Source organism: Coccinella septempunctata, chromosome 2 (genome assembly GCF_907165205.1).
Source record: "Coccinella septempunctata chromosome 2, icCocSept1.1, whole genome shotgun sequence".
Taxonomy (NCBI): Eukaryota; Metazoa; Arthropoda; class Insecta; order Coleoptera; family Coccinellidae; genus Coccinella; species Coccinella septempunctata.
In genome coordinates this window covers 6,412,113-6,432,009 of record NC_058190.1, presented here as the reverse complement: position 1 = coordinate 6,432,009, position 19,897 = coordinate 6,412,113, and the positions used below count along the sequence as shown (strand labels likewise).

Sequence of the window (19,897 nt, the reverse complement as noted above, 5' to 3'; positions counted from 1 at the left end):
CATTAACTCTCCTCAAGCTAGTGCATATTATGATATTATAGGTACTGATCTCTTGAATTTTCCATGCATATAACTGGATTTGGTATGCCTTCAATCAGTTTGTATAAACTTCAATTATGTTCGTCACATATTTTCCGAAGAGATTCGACATTGTAATAAAATAGGCAATAACAGAAACTTTTACGTAGAACGGGCAACATAGCGTTGATTCAAAACCAAAAAATATTTTGACAAGCTGCATAACCCCACATTTTCGTACTACAGAGTGAAATGTGTCAAATTTCCATGGCCAACCGAGCGCTAAAATAAAAGTGAATGGAGTATACATAAGTTATGAAAATCATTATACCATTCTGTCTAGTTAGGTTGTCATTCTTACATATCATTTCCACCACAAACGATCAAACTCTCAAAATGAAATATTCATATAACTTCGTGATGAAATTTGATGTTGGAAACATAGTTTCTAGTTATCAATTGGTAGGTATATTCCAGGTAAAATATTAACACTCGAAAAAATCAATCAATATTATTTGTGACCTTGATGCACTGTGTTTCACATAAGCATGTAATTGGATTTTGTGAGTTATTCGTGGAGCAAAATTAAAAAGTGAACCATCGCTATGACATCATTTTTTACGGGTTATCCAATCGTGCTATCGGAAAAACTGTCGAACTTGGGCATAAAAAGTTATTATGAGAAAAACAAAAATTCTACAGATTCAATTGGTTTTTATAATTTAATGCTACAAAACAATTTCTGAAAATTTTTTCCAGTTTAATATCTGGTTTTAAAGAAAATGGAAAATTTTTGTTGCACAATATACCCAGAAAAATGTTTCTTATATTTTCTCAATCATAAATCCATTCCCATTTCGAATATACAGGGTGTTTTCAAAGGTGAAGCTTTTTGTTGAAAGAAGGTAGAAGTAATAATACCTAATGAGTGATTTCATCAATAAACAAGAAAGCTGCTCTAGAACCCCTAGAATTTCGACAAATTTTTATTAAATTTCAAGTACGGGACTTTGGAATGTAACTCGGAATCGGAAAAACGAAACAAAACATAAACTTATGGCTGGACAACGAAAATGGTTCAGTACATCCGAGTTCATCTGATTAGTTGAATCACTGAAATGAAACACAGGAAGGGTAGAGAGAATCTATGGAAAAAGCAGAAGTGCAATTTATGCTACACAGCAGCGAATGTTAGTAGTTATAGATCCAAATGAATACGAGGATATATTGAAAAATTCTAAGCCTACTATAGAACCAAACAAAATTTCAATGTCAAAATCTTTTATTACTCAACATATTCTCCCCTTAATTGGATACATTTATTACAGCGAACCTGCAACGTCTTTAGACCTCAAAAAAAAATGTTTCTTCTTGCTCTGCAAACAAGACCTCCACAGCTTTTATAACCTCCTCGCTGGAAGAAAATTTACGACTTTTCAAACTTTTTTTTCAGTTGAGAAAAGAGATGATAGTCGGATGGAGCTAAATCTGGTTAATAAGGGGGGGGTCTAAATGACGAATTTTTTGCATGGCAACATGAGATTTGTAAGCAGGGGCGTTTTCCTGCAAAATCAAAACACCTTTGGATAACTTTCCGCGACTTTTCTCTTTAATTTTTTTCCGTAGAGTGGTCAGTAATGTCGAATAGTAATCTCCGGATATTGTCTCATCCATAATAACAATTCGGTTTAAAAAGTCTACTTCGTTTTCAAATCGAGCACAGATCGAAAGCGATGCTTCTACCCTTGCACGCGTTTGTTCAACATTCAAATATTTGGGGATCCATTTTGCAGCAGTTTTTCTCATGTCCAAATTGACTTGAACACTATGATGAACGCGTTCGTATAAAATATTCAGTGCTTCAGATATCCGTTTTAGCCCAATTCGACGGTCTGATAAAATCATGTAATGAACTGCATCGACATTTTCGGGAACTGACACAGAAACTTGTCTTCCAGATCGCTCATCATCTTCAATGGAAAATTTACCCCTTTTGACATTGCAGTCCAATTTTATACGGTCGCATACGAAGAACATTGATCACCAAGGGTATTAAGCATATCTTCGTTAATCTGCTTACCTCTTTACCCTTTTAAATACAGGTACTTGATGATGGCTTGTTACTAGAATTTTTCGATTTTCACAATTTCGGTGGAAAACTTCTTTCCTTTAATTTATTGCGTAACCCTGTTTTACTTTTCTGACCTCAAACTTCACACTGACACTTCCAATGACTTATTGTTCGTTGCTATATTAACACAATATTTTTTTTGATACATGTAACTGGTCCAGGCTAACTAGATATCAATACATCCTCGTAATATACAATGAAAATAATGAGAAAATGCTGTTTAAAATACCGTTGAAAGTGCCTTCTTCTCACAGTTCTCACTTCTTGAGAACATACATCGCACTCTGTGTTTAATATTGAAGTTCCTTTCATTATTTAGTTTCATTAATATAAGCCCAATTTCAATCAGATCACTGGGTCGACTTTTATGAACAACATTTTTCAGGTGGCCTCAAGAGAGAAGGCTTGGGAGTCAAATATGTTCTGCGTGCTGGCATTTCATATCGCCCAATACAAATCACTTGAAAACTGCGTTACTGTGGCGGTATTGTGAATTGGAGAGCAACCTTGTTGCCAAGTGGTGTTGTTAATATTATTGAGATATTAGAGAGTATATCTATAAATCGAGAAGAAGATTCTGTAGACGTCCTTCAATATCATTATTGAACCTACTTAATTTGTATATTGATTCGAATTCAAATTGTTTCTATGAAAAATGGGCTTTAGAATTCTATTATTCACAATACCGCACTTTATGTCGTTCATTTCATTTTGAGCTATTATAGCTGTATTGTTTGTATTTTATATACTTTTTTTTATATGTTTTCTGTCACTGAGTTTCTACCCGAATGATATTCAGTTTGAATAAATTTTCAAAAGGTACGGAACATATATTAGGATATTTATTCTGACGAAGAATGATAATGTACAACCTTTTTTGTCCTTCCTCTGTTTTTCTCAATCTGCTGAATATTCAAGGTTTTATAATTAAAACATTACTTTTCTCTTACAACTTCAAATCGAACTTTTTTTTTACAGTGAGTCGATTGCATTGCGAGAGCGAGTCTTTCAAGATGGACCTCATATTGGACATCAACACCTGGTTATATCCAATGGAATTAGGTAAGTCTAATATATGATCTCTTGAAATGCAGTACTTCTATTGGTGCTTACTAACGAATAAGGTAATTCGAAAAATATACAAAGTGAATAAAAATAACATAAAATATTCATATCTTATATTAACTTCCTTTTAGAAAAATGCTCTAACAGGCGAATTTTTATTTACGCAACCCTAACTTGTTGTTGCATAAATAAGTAGAGATGTTGTTTATGACTCTTGGAATTTTTCATCAACTCTTTATTCATTACATACTAGCTTCAATCCACAGCTCCGCTCGCGCAATATATAGGGTGTTTCAGCATAAACTGGGCAAACATTTATGGTCGCTGGATGACACTGGGAGAATCATTGTTGCCTTATGACATATACCCCGTTTTCGACTCATAAGCCAGATATATGGTGTTCAACGTCGTATTTGAGCAATATTCTAATGAGTGTGCTCAGTTATGTATAAACCTCAAAGTAAGGGTTTCTGGTCACATCTGAGTATTTTTTAGTCCTCAATTCTTAGAAGGTGACGAACATTCACAAAATGGCGTCATTGTTTTCTTGGTTGCCAATTTGAATATCATTTTCTTAATAAACCCAATTTTTTAAGAATTTCTGTGACGAATTTTCAATTCAACACACCCGGTATTTCTATATCTCGTTGAACGTAAAAATTAATTTCGAAACTATCTTCATAAAATTTTCCTACATCTAAACCTGATAGTTTCTGAGCAATTTTCGATTTTTAATTCAAAACCAGTAAACCATTTACGCCATTATCTCGTAAATGTTCCTTCTAAGGTATAAAGTGATCTGAAGAAAATCATCATAATTTGAGTTTGCCATTCCATTTTTGAGGTCAACTACAGAGTTTTACATTTAAAAAAGTGTAACTTTGGTCTATATCTCTGTATTCGAAGACCCTGTATATATGACAATAATTTTAAATTGCGCTTTCTAACACCCTACACACAACAAGAAAATATTTTCAAAATATCTTTATTTACTCCCTCAAAATGAGTGCCGCGTCTGGGATGGGCCACCTGGTATAATTTCTGTTATGATCATCGATTCGATTGAAAAAAAAAATGTGAAATTTGGACCGGAACATCATTTGTTTGGGTGTATTCGAAAAACTACGTTTTTAAAACGTTTATTGCACCAGACTTGACCAGACCGCCTACCGATAGAAGGATCACAATACATTACACAGTAAAAATTGCTTTTCACTCGGCTTTTCAGGTGCAATCCTCAGCGAGCTGTATCTAAGAGACTTCTCCAAATAAAAAAAAAATTATATCAAAGTCTCACACTATTTTCAGACAAGAAATCACCCCTTGAATGGTTTTGCAACTATTCTTTCACTCCTCGTATATTTTATCCTACAGTTTACTCAATGTAGTTAATCATTATAAAATTGATTCGGCAGGAAAAACAATAACTTTTGTTGTTGATGACAGATTAGTTCGTCACGTAAATACATTATGCTTAAGTACATCATCAGCAAGTGATTGACGATAATAGCCAATAATTTATTCTGATAATTTTATTGTGTTCAATCGAATTTTAAGAACACATGCTCGACCTTACTCAGAAAGCGGGAGGAGCTTCAAAAATTGAAATTATTTGTCTCTCAATCCTCAAACCCTATAAACTTGTGGGGTAGCTTCAGAATGAAATTGGGAATGTGGAATTATTACTACAACCCTCCAAACGAAAATTAAGGGTTATAGGGGTTCTGGGAGGAATTAATAACTTAGAGGTAATGTGGGGACTCAATTTCTGTTCGCTTCCAGGTCCCTACAGGATGAGCTAAATTTTTACGGGGTGTCCAAGATTTGATTGAACAGTTTTTAACACCTCTAGTAGAACTATTGGACGATCTAAGTGAAATATTCCACCCTTTTTCAAGGGGGAAAATTCAAGATGATATGCTGCAAATCTAATGAAGTGTTTGATGAAGAATATAACATCACAGAAAAACCGATAGCTGTAATATACAAGACGAGTCTTTGACTCGTACAAATATTTTAACAGTAGATTCTTAAGGTCAAAAGAAACACTTTTTTTCTTTACCATTTTTCCGATTCGGCCCTGATAAAAAGATATACAGACATTTCAAGTTTTCATAATGAGCTGTGCCACCCCTGAAAAAACGAAATTACCTCAAGAATAACTAGCTAAACCTGTGACACTACACATCCGTGGATCTTTCAAACAGAGTTGTAATCAGTCCAAGTACCCAATTTTTTTTAATTACACAGATACTTCAAATTACTCGAAAACAGCGCATTGTACAAGAAAATATGAAGAATACTTCTATTTTACAAAACGTTCAAATATTGATTAGATAGTGTGCAACTTAATGTCAAGAGTTAGGTTCTTAAAATTTTTGATATTTTTATGGTACGTAATGGTCATAATGAGAAAACTGGAAAACTTAGGTGATATCTTGTGTTCGAAAAAGATTAATCAAATAAATGAAACACAATATTTCGATAAAACCGTTTGTGAGATACTGAAACTAAGAATAACATTTTTTTATGGTTTTTCAGTAGCCTGTATCTTTCAAACCGAGCCGAATCGAAAAAAATCAAAAGACAAGGATGTGCGACAAAAAAATGTTATTTTTTTGAAAAAAATATTTTCTCAATTACTAGAGAAATGATTTTTTGTATTTGAATCAGAGCTCCATTAGCTCTAATATGAGGTACTTTAGGCTTATCAGGCATTTAAGGACACCCTGCATAATGTTGAGTGAAGCAGAAAATTGGAGGGAACAATATTAACTTGAAACTTCAATATTCTTCAACAAAAAATGAATAAGAGAATGCAGTGAACATAATTACACTCATTTCTTTTTATGAATTTTCCGAAAAATTGTAATCAAGCGAGTGGGAAACTTCGGAATTCTGGGAAAATCTACGTAAAGTTTCACCTGTTTTTAAAACTTGGAACGGAATTATTATTGAATGCATAACATCAATTAAAATAAAAATGAGCGACAGGAATGGGGGGAGGGGATATTCTTGAAGCACTCTGAATCAATACAGCTCACTGTGTCAGTCTATAAATACTCGTTCATCACGTTCCTGCTCCCATCCTGGGATTCAATTGTTTTTCTCCATTTCTCCTCATGCATTATATGAATGTATATAGGAATTCTATTTTAAAAATATATGGAAAAATTCTGTCTTCTTTCTATCTTCCTCTAAAAGAATTTGCTGGATTGGGTTGAATATACAGAGTGTCCCAGAAGGGATGTATAAAATTGAAACACCATAATAGATGTATTGAACGCTTTGAAAAAAATCTACCCCCTTTTTAACTTCGTAACTAAGGTTACAAATGGAATGGATTTTTCGGGATTAAATTTTTTATATGAAATATACCAATGGATATGTAGAAAATAGTATGATCCCAACTTCAAACATACCTATAGCAAAAGATTGTATTCCATTGAATGGTAATTTTATTGAAGGTTCTGTAATTTTTTTTCTTGATGATGAGGAAGGGTTTCAAAACACAATGTAGCATAATAATGAAACTTTATTTGTTCTACTTATTTGGCGAAGTTGAATTGAGATAATATTGATGGTATTTGAAATCTGAAAATTATGATATTGTTCGACATTATCTACTGAGCTAAAATATTCTTGAAGCCTAAGCACTTTCAGTTATACAGGGAATGAAAATAAATTTTTCAGAAACATATTTTTTTTCCCTCAATACCTTGAGAACCATTTGGAGAAATGCAACGATTTGAACAGGAATATATTCAGAATTCAAAATTTTTTAGGTCCAATTCTCCAGAAACGTCTAATAGGCCCTCGAACTTGGTACACTCTGTATAAAGTGACACTTTTTAGAACTGATTGACTTTATAAGACGTCTTTCTTTGTGTTACTAGTTGCACAATGAGTGTTACTCATTTTTCCCAGTCGTTTTAAATTTGCCATTAAAATTTTAAAATATCGACATACCTAGGGTTGTTTCGACTGATTAATTTTTAAGAGGCCGTACCTGAAAAAAGGACTTTTTTATTATTTTTAACGACTCAACTGAGAACGAAGAAACGTTTGGTTCCAATCAATTGTCAACCCTGTTGGGTGATGATAGCAACCCCTATCACATTAAATAGGAAGGGGGTTGAGTGACACCTTGTTTCAAAGGTAATTCGCTTGCCTTTTCAAAACTGCTATACACTCGACTTATTTTGTTAGTACTTCCGAAAAATAAAAAAGGAGTAGAATAGTTTCTACTATACAAAAGTTGCAATTAAAAAAAAATACTGAGAGATTTTCGAAATGTTTTCCATTTTTTTGTAGACAAAATAAAACCTATTTTCAAGTGCGGACATTGCATTTTGTGGAACTTACTATTACAATATGTAATAGGTGAAAGAAAACACTATTTCAGATAAAATACTCAGGCGATTTTAATTACTCAACAGGTTTCGAGCTGAATACGGCTCATCTTCCTAAGGTAATCACGCAAGTGAAGCTGAAATATGGAGAAAACAAAGAAAGCTCAATGATAAAAATGAAAAGTATAAAAACAATCAACAAATCAAAACAATGCAACCTTACAAGTAAAATGACACAAAGGAATGATACAATGAAATAAAATTTACAAAGGTCGCAATGAAACAAAATGGGTTCAAGAATAAAATTGAAAAAAAATTACCAATACAATAACTTAAAACCTTTAAAGAGTCCTCAGCATAAAACAGTTCAGCAATCAAAAATTGAAGTGTGCAAAAAGGTTATTGAAATAACAATTGAAAAAGGTATAATGTCATGAAAAAACTTACCATAAAAAAATCTTCAAAAACAATTAACGGAAAAATTTCTCAGTCATGCAATTGGTCAAAATGATTCCCTTTGAAATTATAATTGAAAAAGGGGGTATTTGTGCACGTCTTAGGGCTGTGTTTTATACACAATCGACGTGAGTGTTCACAGAGGAAAAAATCCAAAGGTGTCGAGTCTGGGGAGCGTGGTTGCCTTCAAATCGGCCGAACAAGATGTCTCTCTGTCATAACCCTATGAAAAGTCCCCCTACGAACTAAAGATTATCACTTTTTGCATTTTTTTTTCTGATTTTGCATGGGGTTCGAGATATTAAAGGTGTTCCTTTTCAAAGCGACACACTGTATATGTGACTTGGCCGTTTAGTGTAAGAAACACACATTGTATAACCGGAAAGTATAAACAGTGAATACCTGAAGTTTTCAAAAGAAAAACTAAAAATAAAAATTTTCAACAGAAGTTTACAAATGCCCTTGAATTTTTCCGGTTTATTTTCGATCTCTCGTGATGTCGGAGCTGAAAATATCATCACCCACATTCTTCGAATGAATCCTTAATTTGTTTTTCACTTCCTCATTCAATAAGGGTAAGGGTGCATATTTCCGACGCCACGTGCCCAGTCCTGCGCCACCCCACGGGTAACTGTGCCAGTTTCGTAAATGTCAAAGGTCGCCCGAGCGATATTTAGGTCATCACGGGATACGTGAGGCTTCTCAGGGAGCACCGTATCAAGTTATTACCTCAATTCACTCCATCTTCCTGCTAATTTGTTTTTACAAGACGAGCTTACGAGCGAATAACTGCACATTTAAATGATTTGGAAGCGAGATTCTGTACGGCGTATAGGGTCTTAACTATGACACTTAATATTACAATTTTATATTGTGATATTTAAAAAACTGGAAAAATAAAACTAAATATTGTAATGCAGTTAGGTCGACCTTTCAAAGCATTGTACTCAAAAACCGTGGTTCTGTGTGGAGAGACTCTAAAAATTATTTTTTCTAATTTTGACTGATAAAGTGACACTTTTTGAAACTCATTGACGTTCTGAAAAAAGTAGAGTATTTCGCAACTAATGATGAAGCGATACTTACTTCCATAAAAACGCATGACAAATAAATACCTATTTTTATAACTTTGACATATAAAGTGACACTTTTTGAAACACATTGACGTTTTGAAACGTTTTACTTTTCGCAACCAGTTACGAAACTTCTTTACCTTCATATATGTCATTAAATTTGATAAAGTACTTATTATGAGGAACAACAAATTTATTAAATACTTAGGTAACTTTAACACTTGAATGGAAAATTATTTATAAATATTAATTACACAGTTTGAGCAATTAGTGATAGAGACCCCAGCTGACAACGTAGTTTTCTGTGTAGCATTAATTTGTGTATTCTCCATGTAATTTTCTCCTAGGATGTTTGTCGCAATCTTCTGTTTATAAATTCTCCACGGAATCTTCAGCAACTGTATTAGACTTCCATCCTCCATGCTGTAAGAGCCCACATGGCCGCCGTGGCTCTGGAAAGAGTCTTATCTATGTGTTTTCTCCAGTTGAGTTGGGTGTCTAGGATGACACCTAGATATTTGCACTCACTGGAGAACGTCATAGACTGGCCATTCAGGACCAGTGCTCTGAAGTTGAGATTCCTTTTTTCTTTTGTGTAGCAGGAGGAATCTGCAAATCAGACGAACCACCCTCTCCTGAGGGGAAACAAGTGTGGAGATTCTCACTCTCCTGAGCTCGAGACCCAATAAAAACCCTTAACTGCTTCTTGAATATTGTTTTCAGGCGTTAGCCTATAAACCGTTCATCTCTTAGTGGGTTTTCTTCTCGCACACTATCGTGCTGGGATTTATGTGTTTATCTTCAATTGGATAACACTTTATTGGATTTTTCAATAAGTTTCTGTTCTTATTTTGATCTCTTTTAAATTGATCTCTTGGTCTCCTTCGGTAAATTCGCATTCTCCTTTTGTCTTCCTCTGGGTCGCAGTCCACTAGTTCTTGATTCAGATGGTTTTCCGCTGTTTCGAATAATTTCTCGGCTTTTTTGTTCATGAATTCCGTTATGGTTTTTCATTTTTGGTCCCTATAAATCTGTCTATTCCTGACAAACCAAGGTGCATCTATTGCACATCGTAGCAGCTTGTTTTCCGTGGCCTGAATTCTTTTGATATGGCTTTTTGCCGCGAAACCTCAGGCAACTGATCCATAAGTCAGTTGAGGCCTAGCAACGGCTTTAATAATCTTCAATTTTGTCTCTTTCGAAATATGGCTTCTTCTTCCTATCAGAGGGTAGAGTCTATTCATCCCTGCCTTCGTTTTTTCGATTGCTTGTTTGATATGACTTCTCCAAGTAAGTCCTTTGTCAAGCGTTATTCCTAAATATTTGGTTTCATTTTTCCAGTCGATTTGCCGTCAACTTCTAGATTCGTTGTGGGTCGCAATCTTCTCTTCTGAAGTAATATTGCTTGGCTCTTTTGTCCATTGAGCTTGATTTTCCACCTTATGCACGTCATTTGTTTCGTCGATCGTTTCTTGTATAACTCGTTCTATTACTTCTGGGTTTCGGTGTCGAGTTGCTATGCCTGTGTCGTCAGCATATAACGTTAGCATGGGGTTCTTGGATTCTTCGGAATATCGTGAATGTGTATGTTGTACAGAAGTGGCCCAAGTACTGACCCTTGGGGTACTTCAACCTCTATATCTCTTGTTGTGGAGCATTCTTCTTCCACTTTCACGAAAAATCTTCTATTTTTTAGATAATTACGGATCAACTTGCATATTTTGATCGAATATCCAGCACATCTCATCTTGTATATTAATCCTTCATGCCATACTCTGTCGAATGCTCTGGCGACGTGTAGTAAAACAAGACCTGTAGCTTGTTTATCTTGCAATCCCTCTGTAATGTATTCTGTGCTCTGGTGGTGTTAGTTTCAGATTTTTCGTTTTCCTCATTCAGCCTCGTGCCTATAATTCTTTCTACTACTTTTCCTAACGCCGACAGTAAACTTATCGGTCTGTAGTTTTGTGGGAACTTCTTCTCTCTGAATGGTTTATTGAACACTATGACTTCCGCTGTTTTCCATTTTTCTGGGTAGTGTTCTGTCCTCATAATTCCATTCGCGATATTTGTAAGAGCGGCTATACCTTTTCTAGGCAATTTCTTTAACATAACATTCGTTATTTTATCGCTTCCGGGAGCTTCCCTCTTCTTCAAACTTCTAATTATTTCCCTGATTTCATTTGGCGATGTTGGTTTGTCTATTTCAGCAGCTGCTGGTAATTCATCCATTCCTTCTTCATTTTCTTCAACCAGTTCTTCTAAATTTTCATTATCGTCGTCTATCCTGTAATTTATTCTCGATTCTCGTTCGATCGAGTCCGCCAATGCATCTGCCTTAGCAGTATTGGTGTACGCCATTCTCCTTTCTCCGTGTAGGGGTGGAATTTCAGTCTTTTCTCCTCGTAGGCTTTTTTGCATTCTCCATGCAGAATGATCAAATTAATAACAAAATTTTGAAATATTTTATAATGTATTGGGAATAACGGTATAGTTTGTTTCGCCGTTAAATAGGGACTTTTAAGTTGTTACAGCTGTACACAGAGTTTTTTCTGTAGTTCAACTATTTAATAAACTCTATTATGACTTTAGTCTTGCGGCTTTCACACTCCTCTCCAGAGGAAAATTCACTTATCCCAGATATCTCAGATATCAAAAGGATTAAGCTCTGTTGGAGCCCTTTCCAGATTTTCGGGCTCGTGGTGGTGGTCGGGACCAGGTCGCTCCTCGCCTCCCTGCTGTAGGTTGGATTCCTGCTCCACCCGTACTTCCTGTCGGCGCAGACGGTGTTCCTCTGCATTCCCCATGTACTTGCGTACAGTTCTCGCCGTTCCGAGCAGTACCGCCTTCTGCATGACTCTATAGATATTTTCGTCCAATTGAAGTTTCCTCAAGTTCTCTAGTAGTTTCTTCGCTATTAGGCCTGTAGATGAAGTGACAATATTCTTGATATATTTAAGCTTCCAGTGTCTTCTGGTTTGTTCCTCGAGATCTCTGTATTTTGAAATTTTTTCAGTGTGCCTATCTAGAAGATTGTTATCATTTGGAATTGCCACGTCGATGAATAGTGCTGTGTCCTCATCCTTATTGAGCAATATGAGGTCTGGTCTATTGTGGGTTATTTTCCGGTCTGTGAGAACCGTGCGATCCCAGTAGAGCTTGTGATGTTCATTTTCCAACACAGCATCCGGATGGTAATTGTAATAAGGAACCTTTTTCGAAGTTAGAAGTTGGTGTTTTAGTGCCAATTCTTTATGAAGAATCTTTGCAACAGTATATCATGTCTATTTTTATACTCCGTGCCCGCGAACTTCTGACATCCCCCGGTGATGTGCTGGATAGTTTCATGTGTCGCACAGCCATAATGACAGCTATCGTCCGCCACTGAGGCATCCTTGGCGATATATTTCATGTAATTTCTTGTTGGAATCACCTGATCCTGGATGGCGAGCATGAAGCCCTCTGTCTCAGGAAACAACCTTCCGGAAGTCAGCCAGTAGTTCGACGCAGATATGTCGACGTAATCATGGTTGACCTCGTTTTGGTGCCTTCCATGCAAAGGTTTGCCAATCAGTTTCTGCATTTTACTTTCTGCAGAGTGTTCGACGGTTTCCAAGTGATCTTGCTGTAGCTTTAATGGTGTAGAATTATCAGCAACACAAACTACTCGATGGAGTTCTGACGAAGCAGCCTTGCTCAAGAAATATTTTCCTTGTCCTTCAATTTCCTGGGACATACGGTTGGACAAATCAACAATTCCTCTACCCCCAAGATGTCGTGGTAGCTCGGTCCGTTCTATTGAACTTTTGGGGTGATGTTTATTGTGTTTAGTCAGCATCGTCCCTATTTTTCTCTGTAAGGCTGCTAAATCGGTGGTGGTCCAAGAGATGATACCGAATGAGTAGCTCAACGCCGAGCAAACGTAGGTATTGATAGCTTTTATCAGATTTTTGCTGTTAAGGCCAGTTCTCATTATCCTTCTTAATCTTCGGGTGAATTCCTCCGTTAGTTCTTTCTTCATCTGGCTCTGATTGATTTTTCTTGCCTGTTTTATGCCCAGATACTTGTATGTGTCCCCTTCCTTTAATGCTTCAATTTCTGCACCTTCCTTGAGTTGGAACGTACCATCTTCTATTTTCCCTCTCGTTATGTTCAGCAGTCGACATTTTTCTAGTCCAAACTTCATTTTGATGTATTCCGAGAATCCTTCCACCATTGTCAGCATCAGTTGCATTTGCCTCTTGGTAGATGCGAAGAGTTTCAAATCGTCCATGTAAAGGAGATGATTCAGTTTCATCATAGTTCTACTGCCGCTCTTGATGGAAAATCCGTAGTCCGTAGAATTCAATCTATGAGACAAGGGATTCAGGGCCATGCAGAACCACAGAGGGCTCAGCGAGTCTCCTTGGAAAATTCCGCGTCTTATTGGAATAGGTCCTGTTGTAATGGAGCAATCTGCTGCTTTCATTTGAAGACTAGTACGCCAGGTTGACATGGCGTTTTTCAGGAACATAACAATATTGGGATCCACCTTGTAAATCTTCAAGATCGTCAAGAGCCATTCGTGAGGTATAGAATCGAATGCTTTTTTGTAGTCTATGTACGCAGCGTAAAGATTCCTTCGCTTGGAGAACGCTTGATTGCAGATAACTGAATCAATTATTAGCTGTTCTTTGCACCCTCGGCTGTCTTTGGTGCATCCTTTCTGTTGCATGGCGATGATGTTATTCCTTTCGCAATGGTTGTGAATCCGATTTGAAATGCACGATGTGATTAATTTGTACATTATTATTATTATTATTATTATCATATTCAGTTCTTGAACCCTTTTGTTCCATCTGCTTGTTTTTGGATCTTTCAGGGCATTTTTTAGAACTTGGCTATGGCGGTTGAGGTTCCTTCTATTCAGATCATTTTTATTCATCCGATATATTTTTCTGAGTCTTCGATTTTCTCGTATAAGATCTTTAACTTCTTTAGGCGTATCGCCATGCGGATGACTTGGTGCTGGTCTCTTCACTCTTCTCGTGCTGTTTTCGTAAGCTTTTAAAATAATCTTTTCCAAATTATTAACCGCTTATTCCAGATCTTCTGGAGTGCTTATTGTTGGGATTCCTTTTTCTTGTGAACGGAATCAGTGTTGTCTTCGAGGTATTGACAGTTAGCCCCTTCTAATCGCACCGAACGCCTGCTTGTGCTAAGCGTTGTGCGATGTGTCTGGGAAGAGAGAGCATTGGTTCAGTCATTCTTTACCGCGTTGCAATAGCATGTATGTGTGCACCATAGTAAACAATGCCAATACGCGTCCGGACTAGAAAAAACTCTGTATATCAAAATACCAATACCACGGCTAATTTCATCTCCTCATCCGCAATTCCTCCGGGATCAATCGTCCACTCGGTACATCGTCACGATTGCGAGGATCCAGCAGCTTCGTTGATAACGCGAACGCCTGGCCGGAACTCCGCCGCGTCCGTATCGACCGTGCTCCTCCTCGTTCTACTGAACTGACGCCAGCAGGAGTGCGGATGGAAGGAGTACACTTCCCCCCAATTTCCCCCCTCGCTCGAAACGTTGAATATCAAGTTCATTGCCAAGGCTGGGCGAACTCGCGCGCAGGCGCCTGCCCGCGCGCGCCTAGAGCGGGCCTCCGAGCGAAAGGTTGCGTAACGTCAAAATATATCAAACAAAACACTCCGCGGACCATCCGCTCACCTATTATCCCAATTTCTAATGATCGTTGATAATCGCAAATCTCGCCAACTATGATCGATCGGCCGCGGTGCCCTCCGCCGGACCTTCATCAGTCGCTCCGCAATCGCGGACGCTCCTTCTCGCCTCGCGACAGCTGACAGCTGGCCCAAGGGTGCGGATGTTGAGCGAGCCCAAATCGCAATCTTCTTCTTTTTCCCTCTGTCCTCTCCCGAGTTCCTCGTGCGTCTGCGGCAAGGTGACCCCCAATTGTTTTTTTAAAAATCGCCAAGGCCGCCAGTTTTATGCGGCAATGCGAGAGAGTACGGGTATGAGCCGCTTAGTAACAGCACCGGCCGACCGCGCGCAACATGAGTTTTATGTGCGTAAATATTTTTGTTGTGCGGTTGTATGTAGGTAACACCGTGCACTCTCTCCGCCTGTTTTCGATGTTCCTTGTGTGTTGTCCGAGCCCTCTGTGCAGTCGTCCCTTGTGTCCGTTCTGTGTCAACGATGTATCGATTTCTAATCGTGAAATATACAAGGTAAATTATTGTTCAGGAAGAATGCTTTGTGTGCGCCGCTAATCGATCGCGTACTAATGCATTGTTGACGTGGATCGCGTCTGGAAAAAGCTAGGCCATTGTAGCAATGCTAGATGTACCACAACTCGATATAATCATTGAATTTATAAGTACATATATCGAAAAACGTAACCGTGTTACGCTGAATGCAGGAAAATTGCTTTATGTAAAGTCGTACGTTCAATCGATTCGCTATTTCAAGCGATGATCTATGTGCATCGCCCATCTTCAATATGTCAAATATAATATATTTACGAAACTCACGTGATATTGTCGAAATTAAAGATCGCAAAATTGTTCATATGGGTTTTTCCTCTGCAATTATGTAGATAAAAGGAAAAAAGTTCCTCGACGAAAGGTTATCAGCTAGCTTTCGATGGTAGGTTCTACCATTTCTTATAATCGAGAAAAAACAAGTAGTTAAGGGAGACCAGGAAATTTGTTACCAAACAGAATAAATTACCTATTGTTAACCAGAGAGGAGGTTATAAAGAACACCTAACCTAACCCTATACTAATCCTCCTACACCTAAGTGATCAATCCCTTTATATCCTCTACACCTATACAGGGCGAGTCTTTGACTCTACTAATCCATGTTTTAACAGTATTAGATTGTTGAGGTCAAAAGAAACAATTTTTGCCTGTACCATGTTTTTCGATTCGACCCTGATAAAAAGATATAGCCATTCTAAGTTTTAATAATGAGCTGTGCCACCCTTGAAAAAAACAAAATTACCTTCAGAATACCTAGCTGAATCTATGACACTGCACATCTGTGGATCTTTTAAAAAAAGTTGCATTCAGACAAAGTACCTACCCAATTTTTTTTAAATTTCACAAATACAAGAATATATTGAAAAATTCTTAGCCTACTATAGAACCAAACAAAACTTCGATGTCAAAATATTTTATTTCTCAACATATTCTCCTGTTAATTGGATAAATTTATTACAGCGAACCTGCAACGTCTTTAGACCTTTCAAAACAAATGTTTATTCTTGCTCTGCAAACCAGACCTCCACAGCTTTTATTACCTCCTCGTTGAAAGAAAATTTACGACCTTTTAAACTTTTTTTCAGTTGAGGAAAGACATGATAGTCGGATGGATCCAAATCTGGTGAATGAAGGGGGTGTTTTAGTAATTCAAACCCTAAATCACAAATTTTTTGCCTGGCAACATGAGATTTGTGTGCAGGGGCGTTGGCCTGCAAAAACAAAACATCTTTGGATAGCTTTCCGCGTCTTTTCTCTTTAATTTTTTTCCGTAGAGTGGTCAGTAATATCGAATAGTAAAATCCGATTATTGTTCTACCCTCATCCAAAAAATCAATCATGATTACTCCATGGCAGTTCCAAAAAACTGCAGCGATAACTTTTCCAGCAGATTTTTGGACACGAAACTATTTAGTTCTTGGAGAACCAAAGTTGCCATTCCATCGATTGTTGCTTTGTTTCTGGATCTTAGAAATGTACTTAAGTCTCATCGATACTAACAATTCAAATAGAGCACAGATCGCTTCTGCCCTCGCACGCTTTTCGATAAATATTCAAACATCTGGGGATCCATTTTGCAGCAATTTTTCTCAGGTCCAAATTGACGTGAACTATATGATGAACGCGTTCGTATGAAATAAATATTCAGTGCTTCAGATATCCGTTTTAGCCCAATTCAACGGTCCGATAAAATCATGTCCTGAACTGCATCGATATTTTCGGGGACCGACAAAGAAACTGGCCTTCCCGATCGGTCATCATCTTCAATGGAAAATTTACCTCTTTTGAAGCTTACAGTCCAATTTTTCACGATCGCATACGAAGGACATTGATCACCAAGGGTAGTAAGCATATTTACGTAAAACTGCTCACCTCTTAACCCTTTAAAATAGAGGTACTTGATGATGGCTCGATACTCCAATTTATCGATTTTCGATAAATTGTCTAGGCTAACTAGATATCTATACATTCTCATACTTTTCAATTTATGAACATCAAATTACTCGAAAACGGCGCATTATACGAGGAAATATGAAGAATCTTTTTATTTTAAAAAACGTTCAATTAATCATTAGATGGCGCTCAGCTTCGTTTCAAGAGTTGGGTTCTTTGATTTTTGGTATTTTCATGGTACGTAATGGTTATAATGAGGAAACTGGAAGACGTGGGTGATATCTTGTGTTCGAAAAAGATTCATCATATAAATGATAAACCATATTCCGTAATTCATTTCATTCGATAAAACCGTTTGCGAGATAAAACTAAAAATAAATTTTCTTATGGTTTTTCAACAGCCTGTATCTTTTAAACCGAGGCGATTCGGAAAAATGTTAATGGAAAAAAAACTGTTGCTTTTGACCTCAATAATGTAGTGTTAAAATTTTGGCACAGTCAAAGACTCACCCTGTATACCTACCTACTAATCACGATCTTCCAAGCGGGTCATGTGATTGAACCATCGGAGGCTGTCGAGTTAACCTCAAAATCTATGTCCGAAAAGTACTAAGTAACATAGAAAACAGAACACCGAATATTAATTAATTTTTCAGAAATAATTATTTCTTGGAATACAAGGTGTACCAGAAGGGTCAGGGTGTCTCTTTTTCTAAAAACGAAACAAAAATTGTCAAATTTTCGAATTTGAATTGCATAAATTGAATTGTCCAAATGTGCACCACCAGCTGCTGGCACTCTTCTAATCGCGAACCTAGATTATCGATCACGATACAACACATCACTCTCGAAACTGCTGCCATTTCGACTCGACAACTTGAATTGCTCAAATATCGCCATAAAAAATAATCAACAGGACTCGAGTCCGGACTCCCGAGGGGTCATCCATGATCCTTTACAAGAAATTAAAAGCGAATCATGCATAGTGTGACAAGAAATCATTTTCGCTAATTGAACTCTCCAAATCGTTGGAGTTGTGGCACTATCTCCCAACATCTACGAAAGTATCAGGGGAAGTTTTATAGAAAAACAGAGAACCGAAAAAAGCGAGGAAAAAAGTAATAATATATAGAGTGTTCTATTTGAAATAACGGAATTTTTAGTAATTTTCCGTACAAGTCGCAACACTATATGTTCTTCTTTTCAAATTCAGCAATAAATGTTCAGTTATCAAATAACATAACATATGTTTAAGTTAAGAGGTTAGTGTTACAGGTGCAGCTTGGAGAAAAACCTCAGTAAAAAAAACCCTGTCTTCCCGTGGGCAGTGTAGAGATGACAAATTTGTTTACAAAACAAGTTTTTAATATTGAAGAACTTCTTTTTCATCATTGACATAAAATTTCTATTTCCATTCCCCATCTCAAGATTATGTCTGAGACAAAAACCAGAGCAGAAAACGAGACAAAAAAAGTATATGATGCAGGCTTCATCAGACTGATTCGAAGACTAAATGATATTTAAGGAAAAAATAATTTATTTATCATAGGTACATAACTTGTTCTCGAATTGCACTGTGAAGAACTTCGTTACCGCGTCAAAAATTTTTTCTTGATTTTCGTGAGGAATCACTCTCGTCGTCAGAAATCCCTACAGTAGGTACTGTAATTAATAATATTCCAAATCTTGCATTTGACCGGGAGGGTTTTTGGACCAGGTTCGGTCTTCCAAGTTCCAGGAACGCTACAGGACCATTTTATTGTGGAATCATCTCCCATAGATATATCAGTGTTCATTCATTAGAAAATAGGGAAAAACAGGAAAGAAATTCGAAAAACTTCTGATCTTCACCTTGTTAATTTATATTAATGTTTATTTCCCCTAATAAGAGCCAGTATCACAAGTTCTTCATAATGAATTAAAACAATATTTAATATTATCAATTATAAATAATGAGAAACAATGACAAATTGACGACGTCTGTTCATCTTGATACAGCCACAGTGAGATGATTTCATTGATACTGGATATTAAATTTTCTATGTCACGTAGTAAAAGTTATTCATTTGTCCCATAGACTCTTGTGGACATGCCGGTGTTGACAGCTTTTCGTCTGCAATAAGCACAGCAATTTTTTACTCAGCTCGACAAACTATGTATTCAGTATTGAAGAATACAGCGGCGGCCAGATCTGGTTCGTGACCATCCATGCCCGGAGTGTGGAAGGATCTATAGGTCACGGTTGGGTCTCTTCAGTCACAGGAGGGCACACAGTCGCAATTAGCCCTAAGAAATTATAAGTCTATTCTCACCTATAGTTTTTTTTTTTTTGAGTCTACAGCAATGAATAAATGAATTCAGTATCATCTATGTCGATTGAAACATCTGTTAGAAATCAAAGAAAACCTACATTACAAAGAAAGTTTTATAGAATACCCCTAGAAATCCAGATAATTAATCTAGAAAAATATAATATATTACACACCAATTTTCACCAAAAACCATTCATTATTCTCCGACATCGGCTCATATTTTCCATGTTTTTCAGATTACAGTTTACATACATTGTTATAAATGCTATTTTAATCATTATTTACTTTCCATGAAGCCGAATAATGAAGATAACTGCAAGAATGTTT

The 19,897-nt window shown here is 36.7% G+C and overlaps 1 protein-coding gene across 2 annotated transcripts in view; it reads left to right on the top strand.

The window, feature by feature from the left end:
- LOC123307277 (DNA-directed RNA polymerases I, II, and III subunit RPABC3-like) overlaps positions 1-19,897 on the top strand; it is a 131,720-nt gene that overhangs the window by 51,233 nt on the left and 60,590 nt on the right. For both annotated transcript variants that reach the window (XM_044889517.1, XM_044889518.1), the window contains exon 2: positions 3,128-3,211. In XM_044889517.1, coding sequence (XP_044745452.1) covers positions 3,128-3,211 — 84 coding nt within the window. The remainder of the gene's footprint in view (positions 1-3,127; positions 3,212-19,897) is intronic.